The following is a 17,756-nucleotide window of genomic DNA, read 5'->3' as shown; positions in this document are numbered from 1 at the left end:
ACTAGAGACTCAACAAATATAGCAAAGAGCTGCTGTTTTTATGAGTAAGGTCACGTTTAAGTTGGTCAGCTGTCAACACTTTGTTCAACACCTTTTAAAGCATAAAATGTGCTTTCTCCTTACTTCCACTCAAGCTACAACCAGCACTGCAGCTGTAATGAATGAGTATAGCAAAGTGTTACGAGACGCTTGCGTTGTTGTTATTAGGGGCTTGTCTCTTTTAATATCGAGGAATATTTAACTTCCTTTGGTCATAGGAGTAACAACATGAATTGGTGCGTGAGGCAGAAATAAAGCAGTGCGACTTGAGTTTCGCCATCAGCTGGAAGACTGTCCCCTTTTCTCAGTGGAGGGAAGGAGGGAGAGAGGAGGGACGGTGAGTCAGGTGAGAGGCAGCCTCACCGCTGCTCCCCTCAAACTGACCATCAGATGCAGGCCATCAGTCCAGTAAAAATAAATATTTAAAAAATGATGTATTATGCTCACTCAGCTGTGCCTCACACAAGTAATACAACAAATGATCTATTACCAGTGTGATCATACACCTAATTTTTTAAAATATAATTTCAAAATTGGCGGCGGCAGGTAGCTTAGTGGTTAAGAGCATTGTGCCAGTAACCGAAAGGTCGCTGGTTCTAATCCCCGAGCTGACTAGGTGAAAAATCTGTCGATGTGCCCTTGAGCAAGGCACTTAACCCTAATTGCTCCTGTAAGTCGCTCTGGATAAGAGTGTCTGCTAAATGACTAAAATGTAAATGTAAAATGGTCTGAGGAGCAACATTGGCAGGTCAATTCAAGCGTAGCCAATCTGCAGTGATGATATACTGGACCTATAGCCTACTACACAAACCTCACTGCTACATAACTGTTTTAAACGGTTCATGTTACATTGGCTTATGTTTATAAACAATCTGAGCGGTAGATTAGGACTCAAAAGGTTGGTGACCACTGTGCTGCTTAACCAATGGCTGTGTAGGCCTATGGTGGCAGTTCAGGAGGAGAGTCAAAGGCTTCTTCCGAAAAGACATTTTGATTAGGCCTAATCTTTCGCTTGTGGACAAGCCTATTGCCTCTGTTCTGTTTGAGAAGGAGGACTGGAGGTCAACTTTTAATACACTACGTTCCCAAAAGTATGTGGACACCCCTTCAAATTAGTGGATTCGGCTATTTTAACCTCACCAATTGCTGACAGGTGTATTAAAATCGAGCACACAGACATTCAATCTCCATAGACAAACATTGGCAGTAGAATGGCCTTACTGAAGAGCTCAGTGACTTTCAACGTGGCACCATCATAGGATGCCACCTTTCCAACAAGTCAGTTCGTCAGATTTCTGCCCTGCTAGAGCTAGACATAGACATGTCTTATTTGGGCAGAAAGCTTAAATTCTTGTTAATCTAACTGCACTGTCCAATTTACAGTAGATATTACAGTGAAAAAATACCATGCTATTGTTTGAGGAGAGTGTACAACAACAACAACAAAAAACGTATCACGGCAACTGGTTTGATATATTCACCTCTGAAGGTAAATAATGTACTTACATTCAGTAATCTTGCTCTGATTTGTCATCTTGAGGGTCCCAGAGATAAAATGTAGCATTGTTTTGTTCGATAAAATAAATTTTTATATTCAAATGTAGGAACTGGGTTCTACAGTTTGAACCCCTGCTGTCTCTGGCTCCACACCCACCCCGCCCGGCCATCTAGATGTGTGACAGTTAGTGTATAAGCAACTGATCCATCATGTATGACATTCCTGGTAGTGTGTAAACTTACAAAAATGATATGGTAATACAAAATGTATGTTCTCTATAGTTATGTACTTGGAAATGTATCAATTGACCATTTCGGCACATTTTGGCAGACTTGATAAAAAATAGTCCTGTATTGCAATGCTTCACTGGATCAATCTGAAACGTTGCACACACTGCTGCCATCTAGTGGCCAGAATCTAAATTGCGCCTAAACTGCAATATTATATTGTGGCCTTTCTCTTGCATTTCAAAGATGGAACACAAAAATAAATAGAAAACGTATGTTTCTTTGTTTGTATTATCTTTTACCAGATCTAATGTGTTATATTCTCCTACATTTAATTTCACGTTTCCACAAACTTCAAAGTGTTTCCTTTCAAATGGTATCAAGAATATGCATATCCTTGCTTCAGGTCCTGAGCTACAGGCAGTTAGATTTGGGTATGTCATTTTAGGCCCCATGGATTGAAGAACTGAGACGGGGCAAAAGGAGTGGCTAATCAGTCTGGCTGCACATCTGACTGGCTGACTTACTGCAAATAGAGAAATGATGTGACTAAACTCAACAAAAAGAAGAAGACACTGTTATGAAACCAAGATCAATGATATAGAGAATTATGGAAAAAAACTTTGGAGTACTTTAAATGAAATGATGGGCAGAAAGACTAATTCAACTCCATCTTTTCATCGAATCAGATGGCTTATTCACCATTTGATGTTGGAGTGGTGAATAAAATGATTATCGATCAATAATGACAAACTTCCTGGCATTGACAACTTAGATGGAAAGCTACTGAGGATGGTAGCTGACTCTATAGCCACTCCTATCTGTCATATCTTTAATCTGAGCCTAGAGGAAAGTCTTTGTCCTCAGGCCTGGAGGGAAGCCAAAGTCATTCCACCACCCAGGAGTGGTAAAGCGGCCTTTACTGGTTCTAACAGCAGACCTATCAGCTTGCTGCCAGCTCTTAGCAAACTGTTGGAAAAAATTGTGTTTGACCAAATACAATGCTATTTCTCTGTAAACAAATTAACAACAGACTTTCAGCATGCTTATAGAGAATGGCACTCAACATGTACTGCACTCACACAAATGACTGATCATTGGTTGAAAGAAATTGATAATAAGAAGATTGTGGGAGCTGTACTGTTAGATTTCAGTGCAGCCTTTGACATTATTGACTGTCGTATCGAGTGAGTGGTGGCAATTATTGCTGATGAACAAAAGGAGTCTGCTCATACTGAACGTTGATCATAAGGTTTATTCAGACCACAAGCTTCAGCATGAGTAACAGACTCGCGAGGTCTGGAGAGCAGTGTCCTTCAATTCTAATGGCTGCTCTGCCCTATCTTCTTCGTGTACCCTTATAAGTCGCTCTGGATAAGAGCGTCTGCTAAATGACTAAAATGTAAATGTAAATGTAATTTATAAACAATGCAACAAGATGGGCTCCCTCTTCTGGCCAATCACCAGTTTACAACACACTTCCTGTCTATTATATGTGACATTATACTAAACATTGCCTTTTGATACTAACATAACCAACATTCCATTTCTTCATGAAAAACATTTAACAAATACATAATCTTAATACACTACATGACCATAACCTGTTGTTGAGAAAATGTATGTGTTATGGCTTTTCAACGTCTGTCATATTGTGGATTCAGAGCTATCTATCTAATAGAACTGTGTTGGCCCCCAGGTGTTGGCCCCCAGGTGTTGGCCGTCAGGTGTTGGCCATCAGGTGTGGGCCATCAGGTGTTGGCCATCAGGTGTGGGCCATCAGGTGTTGGCCCCCAGGTGTGGGCCATCAGGTGTTGGCCCCCAGGTGTTGGCCCCCAGGTGTTGGCCCCCAGGTGTTGGCCGTCAGGTGTTGGCCGTCAGGTGTTGGCCCCCAGGTGTTGGCCGTCAGGTGTTGGCCCCCAGGTGTTGGCCCCCAGGTGTTGGCCCCCAGGTGTTGGCCATCAGGTGTTGGCCCCCAGGTGTTGGCCGTCAGGTGTTGGCCGTCAGGTGTTGGCCCCCAGGTGTTGGCCGTCAGGTGTTGGCCGTCAGGTGTTGGCCCCCAGGTGTTGGCCCCCAGGTGTTGGCCGTCAGGTGTTGGCCCCCAGGTGTTGGCCCCCAGGTGTTGGCCGTCAGGTGTTGGCCGTCAGGTGTTGGCCGTCAGGTGTTGGCCGTCAGGTGTGGGCCCCCAGGTGTTGGCCCCCAGGTGTTGGCCATCAGGTGTTGGCCCCCAGGTGTGGGCCATCAGGTGTTGGCCCCCAGGTGTGGGCCATCAGGTGTTGGCCGTCAGGTGTTGGCCCCCAGGTGTTGGCCCCCAGGTGTTGGCCCCCAGGTGTTGGCCCCCAGGTGTTGGCCCCCAGGTGTTGGCCGTCAGGTGTTGGCCGTCAGGTGTTGGCCGTCAGGTGTTGGCCCCCAGGTGTTGGCCGTCAGGTGTTGGCCCCCAGGTGTTGGCCCCCAGGTGTTGGCCGTCAGGTGTTGGCCGTCAGGTGTTGGCCCCCAGGTGTTGGCCCCCAGGTGTTGGCCCCCAGGTGTTGGCCGTCAGGTGTTGGCCGTCAGGTGTTGGCCCCCAGGTGTTGGCCGTCAGGTGTTGGCCCCCAGGTGTTGGCCCCCAGGTGTTGGCCATCAGGTGTTGGCCCCCAGGTGTTGGCCCCCAGGTGTTGGCCGTCAGGTGTTGGCCGTCAGGTGTTGGCCGTCAGGTGTTGGCCCCCAGGTGTTGGCCCCCAGGTGTTGGCCGTCAGGTGTTGGCCCCCAGGTGTTGGCCGTCAGGTGTTGGCCGTCAGGTGTTGGCCCCCAGGTGTTGGCCGTCAGGTGTTGGCCCCCAGGTGTTGGCCGTCAGGTGTTGGCCCCCAGGTGTTGGCCTTCAGGTGTTGGCCGTCAGGTGTTGGCCGTCAGGTGTTGGCCCCCAGGTGTTGGCCCCCAGGTGTTGGCCATCAGGTGTGGGCCCCCAGGTGTTGGCCCCCAGGTGTTGGCCATCAGGTGTTGGCCCCCAGGTGTGGGCCATCAGGTGTTGGCCATCAGGTGTGGGCCGTCAGGTGTTGGCCATCAGGTGTGGGCCCCCAGGTGTTGGCCGTCAGGTGTTGGCCGTCAGGTGTGGGCCCCCAGGTGTTGGGCGTCAGCTGCTCTGCAGCCAGTCACTGCTCACTGTGTCCTCCAGCCTGGCCCATGGGGCGCTGCAGAACTATCCACAGTTGCTTGGTTAGGTCGTCCGACAGGTCCTGCACCTTGCCAACGTAGTTTTGAATGAGGAAAAATGAATGGTGGAAAAACGATTTCAACCATTTCCTTGTTCGACCGCTAGGTTTTATGGGTATTATGGACACCTCCACTGTGGGGCTCTATATAGGCACTGCTAATAGTTTGAGAATATAAAAACATCTATTCAATGCAAATGGGTCCAATGTAACATCATGATTTGTGATCACGGATGCTTATGAAACTAGTATTTTAAGTCATTTTCCGTGATCGGACAAAAAAATTCAGCTGCCAGGACGCATCTCTAAACAACTCAGCTGCCAGGACGAAATTCAACATGACTCAATTGGATAGTTCAGCTATCTATCAAGAAATGGGCGGGTTGTAACTTGATCCTACTGCTACAATTGGATAGAGCGAGGCTGTAACTCCGCTCCCTTTCACATCTCTCTCCATCACAATATATCTTGGGGCTGTTCACTGCTATTATGAGAAATAGGTCAATGGCATGATATTTGCTACCAAGCCATGAATGTGCATCATCTCTAACAAGGTGAGCGAGGGTAGGAATAAAGATAAAACGATCTGTCTGAATGACTGAGAAGCGAGAACGCACTCTACAGCTTTCTTGGTCCATAAACATGCAGGAAGATTCTTAGGTAGCTAAACCTATCGAGATAAATAGTAATGGCGTCTTTTTCTAGGCACTAACTCTGCCATGGTTCGTTGGACAAAGCCAATGAGGAAAATCAATGGCGTTTTTGTAGGGTCTGTGGTAAAGACAAGCTTAGGAGATGGTTCTATGAGAATCTTCATCAGCTTACATCACTTTGTGAATTTTTAAGAATTTCTGTAATAAATACAAATGAATAAAGGTCATGTTAAACCTTTTAACCTCCAGACCGTCTGTGTTTATTCCAAAATCCTATTCTTTCCCTGTAAATTGTTCCCCATGGGATGGCTGAACGAACCAGGTTTTAGGACTACAAGCTGGCGAGCTCTATTGCCAACCTTTTATCTAGCCAGCTAGCTAGCATAGTAGCTAATATAGCTAGCTAGATAACACCACAGATGCATAGTAGCTAATATAGCTAGCTAGGTAACACCACAGATGCATAGTAGCTAATATAGCTAGCTAGGTAACACCACAGATGCATAGTAGCTAATATAGCTAGCTAGCTAACACCACAGATGCATAGTAGCTAATATAGCTAGCTAGGTAACACCACAGATGCATAGTAGCTAATATAGCTAGCTAGATAACACCACAGATGCATAGTAGCTAATATAGCTAGCTAGGTAACACCACAGATGCATAGTAGCTAATATAGCTAGCTAGGTAACACCCCAGATGCATAGTAGCTAATATAGCTAGCTAGGCAACACCACAGATGCATAGTAGCTAATATAGCTAGCTAGGTAACACCACAGATGCATAGTAGCTAATATAGCTAGCTGGATAACACCACAGATGCATAGTAGCTAATATAGCTAGCTAGGTCACACCACAGATGCATAGTAGCTAATATAGCTAGCTAGGTCACACCACAGATGCATAGTAGCTAATATAGCTAGCTAGATAACACCACAGATGCATAGTAGCTAATATAGCTAGCTAGGTAACACCACAGATGCATAGTAGCTAATATAGCTAGCTGGATAACACCACAGATGCATAGTAGCTAATATAGCTAGCTAGGTCACACCACAGATGCATAGTAGCTAATATAGCTAGCTAGGTAACACCACAGATGCATAGTAGCTAATATAGCTAGCTGGATAACACCACAGATGCATAGTAGCTAATATAGCTAGCTAGGTCACACCACAGATGCATAGTAGCTAATATAGCTAGCTAGGTCACACCACAGATGCATAGTAGCTAATATAGCTAGCTAGATAACACCACAGATGCATAGTAGCTAATATAGCTAGCTAGGTAACACCACAGATGCATAGTAGCTAATATAGCTAGCTGGATAACACCACAGATGCATAGTAGCTAATATAGCTAGCTAGGTCACACCACAGATGCATAGTAGCTAATATAGCTAGCTAGGTCACACCACAGATGCATAGTAGCTAATATAGCTAGCTAGATAACACCACAGATGCATAGTAGCTAATATAGCTAGCTAGGTAACACCACAGATGCATTGTAGCTAATATAGCTAGCTAGATAACACCACAGATGAAAGGGTTCGTTATCGTAATCTTTGCTAACAGGTCACATAGCTATCTACTTAGCTAGCTTGCTTATTGCAAACATGTCTGGGCACGTCGACATGAGCCTTATTATTAGTGAATTAAATAGACTAATATTTGCAACAGGAGTTTGAGTTTGGTCACTGTGTCAATTAATCATTTTCTCAATACTGCACCTTTCTGTTGGAGAATGAGCTAGCTTGCTGTGGCTGATTTTCCCAGCTAGCACAGTATTGTGCTCGTTGCTCAGGCGGTGAGTGGCGGCTGGTTTGCTATGTAGAGGGACTATCGACAAAGCCAATAGAGAAGGGCCAAACAGGACAATGAGCCCAAGCAACTCTTGAATGGCTGCAGAACAAGAATGTGAAAGGCCTTGAGTGGCCCAGCCAAAGCCCAGACTCACTATACTAGACAATCTTTGGTTCAATGTGCAGAATTTGGACATGACAATGGCACCAGATTCACTCGGCATCTTCCCTAACCTAAAGACAGGCAGATGGCGATTTCGAGTCGTTTCATCTTACCGTCCAAAGGCATTGTATGCAGCCAGCTATAATACTACAATCTGATTGGCTAAACACGAAACTCAACATCCGGGACTAGCATTCCTAGGTATTAGCCACTCTAGCATGGTGGTGGAAAATGGTGTTTCAAGAAAGTAGAGCATATTGTAATAAATAAATAGCTAAGGAGGAAATCAAAACCTTTATAGCCTGAATGGAGAATGTTTTATGTATGAACCGGTCCATGGGGGATACGAATGTATTGCCAGCTGCATACAGTACAATGCCTTAGGATGGAAAGATGAAACTACTCCATTTCCATCTGCTTTCCTTTGGGCTACGTCTTCCCTTGCTTTGAATGCTGAATACACTCGGCTATTTGAGCAATGTGATGCTATTCTGCCTCAGATTGTGCAACGTGCATAAAAGAATGGTCAGGTGACACATTATTTACACGCGTCACACTGTACCATTATACAGCTAGCTATGTAGCCTAATGTCTGTCAGTTAGCTATGTAGCCTAATGTCTGTCAGCTAGCTATGTAGCCTAATGTCTGTCAGTTAGCTATGTAGCCTAATGTCTGTCAGCTAGCTATGTAGCCTAATGTCTGTCAGTTAGCTATGATTTTTACACATTAATTCACGCTTTTAAGGAAGAGAGTACAGCACTGTGTGTTTGAGTTAGCTAGGGTCAGTGGATGTTTCACACCCCAGATATTCAGTGCCTTCGGAAAGTGTTCAGACCCCTAGACCTTTTCCACATGTTGTTACGTTACAGCCTAATTCTAAAATGGATTAAATAAATAACAATCCTCATCAATACCCCATAATGACAAAGCGAAAACCGGTTTTTAGAAATGTTTGCAAATGTATAAACATTTAAAACCTTATTTACATTAGTATTCAGACCCTTTGATCATTTACATTTTAGCAGACGCTCTTATCCAGAGCGACTTACAGTTAGTGAGTACATACATATTTGTATTTATTTTTCATACTGGCCCCCCGCGGGAATCGAACCCACGACCCTGGCGTTGCAAACACCATGCTCTACCAACATCCCTGCCGGCCATTCCCTCCCCTACCCTGGACGACGCTGGGCCAATTATGCGCCGCCCCATGGGTCTCCCGGTCACGGCCGGCTACGACAGAGCCTGGATTTGAACCAGGATCTCTAGTGGCACAGCTACTGCGCCACTCGGGAGGATATCCTTGAGATGTTTCTTCAACTTGATTGGAGTCCACCTGTGGTAGATTTTATTGATTGGACATGATTTGGAAAGGCACACACCTGTCTATATAAGGTCCCACAGTTGACAGTGCATGTCAGAGCAAAAACCAAGCCATAAGGTCGAAGGAATTGTCTGTAGAGCTCCGAGACAGGATTGTGTCGAGGCACAGATCTGGGGAAGGGTACCAAAACATTTCTGCAGCATTGAAGGTCCCCAAGAACACAGTGACCTCCATCATTCTTAAATGGAATAAGTTTGGAACCACCAACATTCACCCTAGCGCTGGTCGCCCGGCCAAACTGAGCAATCGCGGGAGAAGGGCCTTGGTCAGGGAGGTGATGGTCACTCTGACAGAGCTCTAGAGTTCCTCTGTGGAGATGGGAGAACCTTTCAAAAAGACAACCATCATCTCTGCAGCACTCCACCTTTATGGTAGAGTGGCCAGACGGAAGCCACTCCTCAGTAAAATGGTGTTTGCCAAAAGGCACCTAAAGACTCTCAGACAATGAGAAACAAGATTCTCTGGTCTGATGAAACCAAGATTGAACTCTTTGGCCTGAATGCCAAACGTCACGTCTGGAGGAAACCTGGCACCATCCCTACGGCGAAGCGTGGTGGTGGCAGCATCATGCTGTGGGGATGTTTTTCAGCGGCAGGGACTGGGAGACTAGACAGGATCGAGGGAAAGATGAACGGAGCAAAGTACAGAGATCCTTGATGAAAACCTGCTCCAGAGCGCTCAGAACCTCAAACTGGGGCGAAGGTTCATCTTCCAACAGGACAATGACCCTAAGCACACAGCCAAGACAACGCAGGAGTGGCTTTGGGACAAGTCTCTGAATGTCCTTGAGTGGCCCAGCCAGAGCCCGGACTTGAACCCGATCGAACATCTCTGGAGAGACCTGCAAATAGCTGTGCAGCGACGCTCCCCATCCAACCTGACAGAGCTTGAGAGGATCTGCAGAGAAGAATGGGAGAAACTCCCCAAATACAGGTGTGGCAAGCTTGTAGTGTCATACCCAAGAAGTCTCGAGGCTGTAATCGCTGCCAACGGTGCTTCAACAAAGTACTAAGTAAAGGGTGTGAATATTTTTTAAATATTTTTTTATATACATTTGCAAAAAGGTCTAAACCAGTTTTTGCTTCGTCATTATTCGTTATTGAGAACCCCCCCCCCCCTTAGAATAAGGCTGTAATGTGGAAAAAGTAACGGGGTTTGAATACTTTCCGAATGCTCTGTAGTCAGAGCATGATAACCTGTTTCTTGGCAGACTGGGAACAAAAATCATCTCTGGGATTTTTCCTTGAGGCCCCCAGTTTTTGCCAGATAATGATACTTTTGCGTGAAAAAAAACAAGTTGCACAGGCCCACAGGGCTAAAAAATGGACCAGCGCATCTGGCATTTGCCAGAAATGCTAGATGGCCGCCCCTGGGTCTAAGGACAGTGTCTCAAGTCAGTAACAGTGATCAGAAAAGGTGGGGTAGCAGAACCCCACCTTCTGTCTGTGCCTCAGTTGGCCTCATGAGTAGAGAGATCCACTCTGAAGATCTGAACTGTGCTCTATTGTCAGTAACTGTCTGACTGTCTGTCCCTCCCTCCCTAACCCCCAGGAGGTTCTGAAGGTGATGCGTAACATAGATGACCGTATCGTCCATTCTCTCAACACCACCGTGCCGACTGTCTCCTTCTCAGGCAGAGTGGACGCCTCCCAGACATGCAGACAGCTCTATGAGTCTGTGAGTCTCACGGTATTCCTTTAACCTCTCCTCTCCTCTACACAGTATACCTTTAACCTCTCCTCCACACAGTATACCTTTAACCTCTCCTCTCCTCCACACAGTATACCTTTAACCTCTCCTCTACACAGTATACCTTTACCTCTCCTCTACACAGCATACCTTTAACCTCTCCTCTACACAGTATACCTTTACCTCTCCTCTACACAGCATACCTTTAACCTCTCCTCTACACAGTATACCTTTAACCTCTCCTCTCCTCTACACAGTATACCTTTGACCTCTCCTCTACACGTATGCCTTTAACCTCTCCTCTACACAGTATACCTTTAACCTCTCCTCTCCTCTACACGTATACCTTTGACCTCCTCTCCTCTACACAGTATACCTTTAACCTCTCCTCTCCTCTACACAGTATACCTTTAACCTCTCCTCTCCTCTACACAGTATACCTTTAACCTCTCCTCTCCTCTACACAGTATACCTTTAACCTCTCCTCTCCTCCACACAGTATACCTTTAACCTCTCCTCTACACAGTATACCTTTAACCTCTCCTCTACACAGTATACCTTTAACCTCTCCTCTTCTCTACACATTATACCTTTAACCTCTCCTCTACACAGTATACCTTTAACCTCTCCTATCCTCCACACAGTATACCTTTAACCTCTCCTCTACACAGTATACCTTTAACCTCTCCTCTCCTCCACACAGTATACCTTTAACCTCTCCTCTACACAGTATACCTTTAACCTCTCCTCTCCTCCACACAGTATACCTTTAACCTCTCCTCTCCTCTACACAGTATACCTTTAACCTCTCCTCTCCTCTACACAGTATACCTTTAACCTCTCATTTCCTCTACACAGTATACCTTTAACCTCTCCTCTACACAGTAAACCTTTACCTCTCCTCTACACAGTATACCTTTAACCTCTCCTCTACACAGTATACCTTTAACCTCTCCTCTACACAGTATACCTTTAACCTCTCCTCTACACAGTATACCTTTAACCTCTCCTCTACACAGTATACCTTTAACCTCTCCTCTCCTCTACACAGTATACCTTTAACCTCTCCTCTACACAGTATACATTTAACCTCTCCTCCACACAGTATAACTTTAACCTCTCCTCTCCTCTACACAGTATACCTTTAACCTCTCCTCTCCTCTACACAGTATACCTTTAACCTCTCCTCTCCTCTACACAGTATACCTTTAACCTCTCCTCACCTCTACACAGTATACCTTTAACCTCTCCTCTACACAGTATACCTTTAACCTCTCCTCTACACAGTATACCTTTAACCTATCCTCTCCTCTACACAGTATACCTTTAACCTCTCCTCTCCTCTACACAGTATACCTTTAACTTCTCCTCTACACAGTATACCTTTAACCTCTCCTCCACACAGTATACCTTTAACCTCTCCTCTCCTCTACACAGTATACCTTTAACCTCTCCTCTCCTCTACACAGTATACCTTTAACCTCTCCTCTCCTCTACACAGTATAACTTTAACCTCTCCTCCACACAGTATACCTTTAACCTCTCCTCTACACAGTATACCTTTAACCTCTCCTCTACACAGTATACCTTTAACCTCTCCTCTCCTCTACACAGTATACCTTTAAACTCTCCTCTCCTCTACACAGTATACCTTTAACCTCTCCTCTACACAGTATACCTTTAACCTCTCCTCTCCTCCACACAGTATACCTTTAACCTCTCCTCTCCTCTACACAGTATACCTTTAACCTCTCCTCTCCTCTACACAGTATACCTTTAACCTCTCCTCTCCTCCACACGTATACCTTTAACCTCTCTCTCTACACAGTATACCTTTAACCTCTCCTCTACACAGTATACTTTAACCTCTCCCTCTCCTCCACACAGTATACCTTTAACCTCTCCCTCTCCTCTACACAGTATACCTTTAACCTCTCCTCTCCTCCACATTATACCTTTAACCTCTCCTCTCCACAGTATACCTTTAACTTCTCTCCTCTCCACAGTATACCTTTAACCTCTCCTCTACACAGTATACCTTTAACCTCTCCTCTCCACAGTATACCTTTAACCTCTCCTCTAAACAGTATACCTTTAACCTCTCCTCTACACAGTATACCTTTAACCTCTCCTCTCCTCTACACAGTATACCTTTAACCTCTCCTCTCCTCTACACGGTATACCTTTAACCTCTCCTCTCCTCCACACGGTATACCTTTAACCTCTCCTCTCCTCTACACAGTATACCTTTAACCTCTCCTCTCCTCCACACAGTATACCTTTAACCTCTCCTCTACACAGTATACCTTTAACCTCTCCTCTCCTCCACACAGTATACCTTTAACCTCTCCTCTCCTCCACACAGTATACCTTTAACCTCTCCTCTCCTCTACACAGTATACCTTTAACCTCTCCTCTCCTCCACACAGTATACCTTTAACCTCTCCTCTACACAGTATACCTTTAACCTCTCCTCTCCTCTACACAGTATACCTTTAACCTCTCCTCTACACAGTATACCTTTAACCTCTCCTCTCCTCCACACAGTATACCTTTAACCTCTCCTCTCCTCTACACAGTATACCTTTAACCTCTCCTCCTCTACTCACAGTATACCTTTAACCTCTCCTCTACACAGTATACCTTTAACCTCTCCTCTCATCTACACAGTATACCTTTAACCTCTCCTCTCCTCCACACAGTATACCTTTAACCTCTCCTCTACACAGTATACCTTTAACCTCTCCTCTACATAGTATACCTTTAACCTCTCCTCCACACAGTATACCTTTAACCTCTCCTCTCCTCCACACAGTATACCTTTAACCTCTCCTCTCCTCCACACAGTATACCTTTAACCTCTTCTCTACACAGTATACCTTTAACCTCTCCTCTACACAGTATACCTTTGACCTCTCTTCTCCTCTACACAGTATACCTTTAACCTCTCCTCTCCTCTACACAGTTTACCTTTAACCTCTCCTCTCCTCCACACAGTATACCTTTAACCTCTCCTCTCCTCCACACAGTATACCTTTAACCTCTCCTCTCCTCCACACAGTATACCTTTAACCTCTCCTCCACACAGTATACCTTTAACCTCTCCTCTCCTCCACACAGTATACCTTTAACCTCTCCTCTCCTCTACACAGTATACCTTTAACCTCTCCTCTCCTCCACACAGTATACCTTTAACCTCTCCTCTCCTCCACACAGTATTTCTTTAACCTCTCCTCTACACAGTATACCTCTAACCTCTCCTCTACACAGTATACATTTAACCTCTCCTCTCCTCCACACAGTATACCTTTAACCTCTCCTCTCCTCTACACAGTATACCTTTAACCTCTCCTCCACACATTATACCTTTAACCTCTCCTCTCCACAGTATACCTTTAACCTCTCCTCTCCACAGTATACCTTTAACCTCTCCTCTACACAGTATACCTTTAACCTCTCCTCTCCACAGTATACCTTTAACCTCTCCTCTACACAGTATACCTTTAACCTCTCCTCTACACAGTATACCTTTAACCTCTCCTCTACACAGTATACCTTTAACCTCTCCTCTCCTCTACACGGTATACCTTTAACCTCTCCTCTCCTCCACACGGTATACCTTTAACCTCTCCTCTTCTCTACACAGTATACCTTTAACCTCTCCTCTCCTCCACACAGTATACCTTTAACCTCTCCTCTCCTCTACACAGTATACCTTTAACATCTCCTCTCCTCCACACAGTATACCTTTAACCTCTCCTCTACACAGTATACCTTTAACCTCTCCTCTCCTCCACACAGTATACCTTTAACCTCTCCTCTCCTCTACACAGTATACCTTTAACCTCTCCTCTCATCTACACAGTATACCTTTAATCTCTCCTCTCTCACAGTATACCTTTAACCTCTCCTCTACACAGTATACCTTTAACCTCTCCTCTACATAGTATACCTTTAACCTCTCCTCCACACAGTATACCTTTAACCTCTCCTCTCCTCCACACAGTATACCTTTAACCTCTCCTCTCCTCCACACAGTATACCTTTAACCTCTCCTCTACACAGTATACCTTTAACCTCTCCTCTACACAGTATACCTTTAACCTCTCCTCTACACAGTATACCTTTGACCTCTCCTCTCCTCTACACAGTATACCTTTAACCTCTCCTCTCCTCTACACAGTATACCTTTAACCTCTCCTCTCCTCTACACAGTATACCTTTAACCTCTCCTCTCCTCCACACAGTATACCTTTTACCTCTCCTCTACACAGTATACCTCTAACCTCTCCTCTACACAGTATACCTTTAACCTCTCCTCTCCTCCACACAGTATACCTTTAACCTCTCCTCTCCTCTACACAGTATACCTTTAACCTCTCCTCTCCTCCACACATTATACCTTTAACCTCTCCTCTCCACAGTATACCTTTAACCTCTCCTCTCCACAGTATACCTTTAACCTCTCCTCTACACAGTATACCTTTAACCTCTCCTCTCCACAGTATACCTTTAACCTCTCCTCTACACAGTATACCTTTAACCTCTCCTCTACACAGTATACCTTTAACCTCTCCTCTCCTCTACACAGTATACCTTTAACCTCTCCTCTCCTCTACACAGTATACCTTTAACCTCTCCTCTACACAGTATACCTTTAACCTCTCCTCTCCTCTACACAGTATACCTTTAACCTCTCCTCTCCTCTACACAGTATACCTTTAACCTCTCCTCTCCTCTACACAGTATACCTTTAACCTCTCCTCTCCTCCACACGTATACCTTTAACCTCTCCTCTCCTCTACACAGTATACCTTTAACCTCTCCTCTCCTCCCTCCACAGTATACCTTTAACCTCTCCTCTACACAGTATACCTTTAACCTCTCCTCTACATAGTTTACCTTTAACCTCTCCTCCACACAGTATACCTTTAACCTCTCCTCTCCTCCACACAGTATACCTTTAACCTCTCCTCTCCTCCACACAGTATACCTTTAACCTCTCCTCTACACAGTATACCTTTAACCTCTCCTCTACACAGTATACCTTTAACCTCTCCTCTACACAGTATACCTTTAACCTCTCCTCTCCTCTACACAGTATACCTTTAACCTCTCCTCTCCTCTACACAGTATACCTTTAACCTCTCCTCTCCTCCACACAGTATACCTTTAACCTCTCCTCTACACAGTATACCTTTAACCTCTCCTCTCCTCCACACAGTATACCTTTAACCTCTCCTCTACACAGTATACATTTAACCTCTCCTCTCCTCTACACAGTATACCTTTAACCTCTCCTCTCCTCCACACAGTATACCTTTAACCTCTCCTCTCCTCCACACAGTATTTCTTTAACCTCTCCTCTACACAGTATACCTCTAACCTCTCCTCTACACAGTATACCTTTAACCTCTCCTCTCCTCCACAGTATACCTTTAACCTCTCCTCTACAGTATACCTTTAACCTCTCCTCTACACAGTATACCTTTAACCTCTCCTCTCCTCTACACAGTATACCTTTAACCTCTCCTCTCCTCCACACAGTATACCTTTAACCTCTCCTCTCCTCCACACAGTATTTCTTTAACCTCTCCTCTACACAGTATACCTCTAACCTCTCCTCTACACAGTATACCTTTAACCTCTCCTCTCCTCCACACAGTATACCTTTAACCTCTCCTCTCCTCTACACAGTATACCTTTAACCTCTCCTCTCCTCCACATATTATACCTTTAACCTCTCCTCTCCACAGTATACCTTTAACCTCTCCTCTCCACAGTATACCTTTAACCTCTCCTCTACACAGTATACCTTTAACCTCTCCTCTCCACAGTATACCTTTAACCTCTCCTCTAAACAGTATACCTTTAACCTCTCCTCTACACAGTATACCTTTAACCTCTCCTCTCATCTACACGTATACCCTTTAACCTCTCCTCTCCTCCACACAGTATACCTTTAACCTCTCCTCTCCTCCACACAGTATCTTTTAACCTCTCCTCTACACAGTATACCCCTCTAACCTCTCCTCTACACAGTATACCTTTAACCTCTCTCTCTCCTCCACACAGTATACCTTTAACCTCTCCTCTCCCCTCTACACAGTATACCTTTAACCTCTCCTCTCCACACATTATACCTTTAACCTCTCCTCCACAGTATACTCTTTAACCTCTCCTCTCCACAGTATACCTTTAATTCCTCTCTCTACACGTATACCTTTAACCTCTCCTCTCCACAGTATACCTTTAACCTCTCCTCTCCTCTACACAGTATACCTTTAACCTCTCCTCTCCTCTACACAGTATACCTTTAACCTCTCCTCTCCTCTACACAGTATACCTTTAACCTCTCCTCTCCTCCACACAGTATACCTTTAACCTCTCCTCTACACGGTATACCTTTAACCTCTCCTCTCCTCCACACGGTATACCTTTAACCTCTCTCTCCTCCTACACAGTATACCTTTAACCTCTCCTCTCCCTCCACACAGTATACCTTTAACCTCTCCTCTACACAGTATACCTTTTAACCTCTCCTCTCCCCTCCACACAGTATACCTTTAACCTCTCTCCTCTCCTCTACACAGTATACCTTTAACCTCTCCTCTCCTCTACACAGTATACCTTTAACCTCTCCTCTCCTCTCTACAGTATACCTTTAACCTCTCCTCTCTCTACACAGTATACCTTTAACCTCTCTTCTCATCTACACAGTATACCTTTAACCTCTCCTCTCCTCCACACAGTATACCTTTAATTCCTCTCCTCTCCTCTACACAGTATACCTTTAACCTCTCCTCTACATAGTATACCTTTAACCTCTCCTCCACACAGTATACCTTTAACCTCTCCTCTACACAGTATACCTTTAACCTCTCCTCTCCCCTCCACACAGTATACCTTTAACCTCTCCTCTACACAGTATACCTTTAACCTCTCCTCTCCACAGTATACCTTTAACCTCTCCTCTACAGTATAGCCTTTTTACCTCTCTCTCTACACAGTATACCTTTAACCCTCTCTCCTCTACACAGTATACCTTTAACCTCTCTTCTCCTCTACAGTATACCTTTAACCTCTCCTCCCTCCACACAGTATACCTTTACC

General features: G+C 44.9%; 1 protein-coding gene across 3 annotated transcripts in view; it reads left to right on the top strand.

Moving 5' to 3' along the window:
* The window catches only part of LOC121570645 (protein MIX23-like), a 66,870-nt gene that overhangs the window by 2,754 nt on the left and 46,360 nt on the right, over positions 1-17,756 (top strand). For all 3 annotated transcript variants that reach the window (XM_045221437.1, XM_045221438.1, XM_045221439.1), the window contains one exon: positions 10,506-10,631. In XM_045221437.1, coding sequence (XP_045077372.1) covers positions 10,506-10,631 — 126 coding nt within the window. The remainder of the gene's footprint in view (positions 1-10,505; positions 10,632-17,756) is intronic.

Source organism: Coregonus clupeaformis, chromosome 7, assembly GCF_020615455.1.
Source record: "Coregonus clupeaformis isolate EN_2021a chromosome 7, ASM2061545v1, whole genome shotgun sequence".
Taxonomy (NCBI): Eukaryota; Metazoa; Chordata; class Actinopteri; order Salmoniformes; family Salmonidae; genus Coregonus; species Coregonus clupeaformis.
This window is presented reverse-complemented; position numbering and strand designations above follow the sequence as displayed.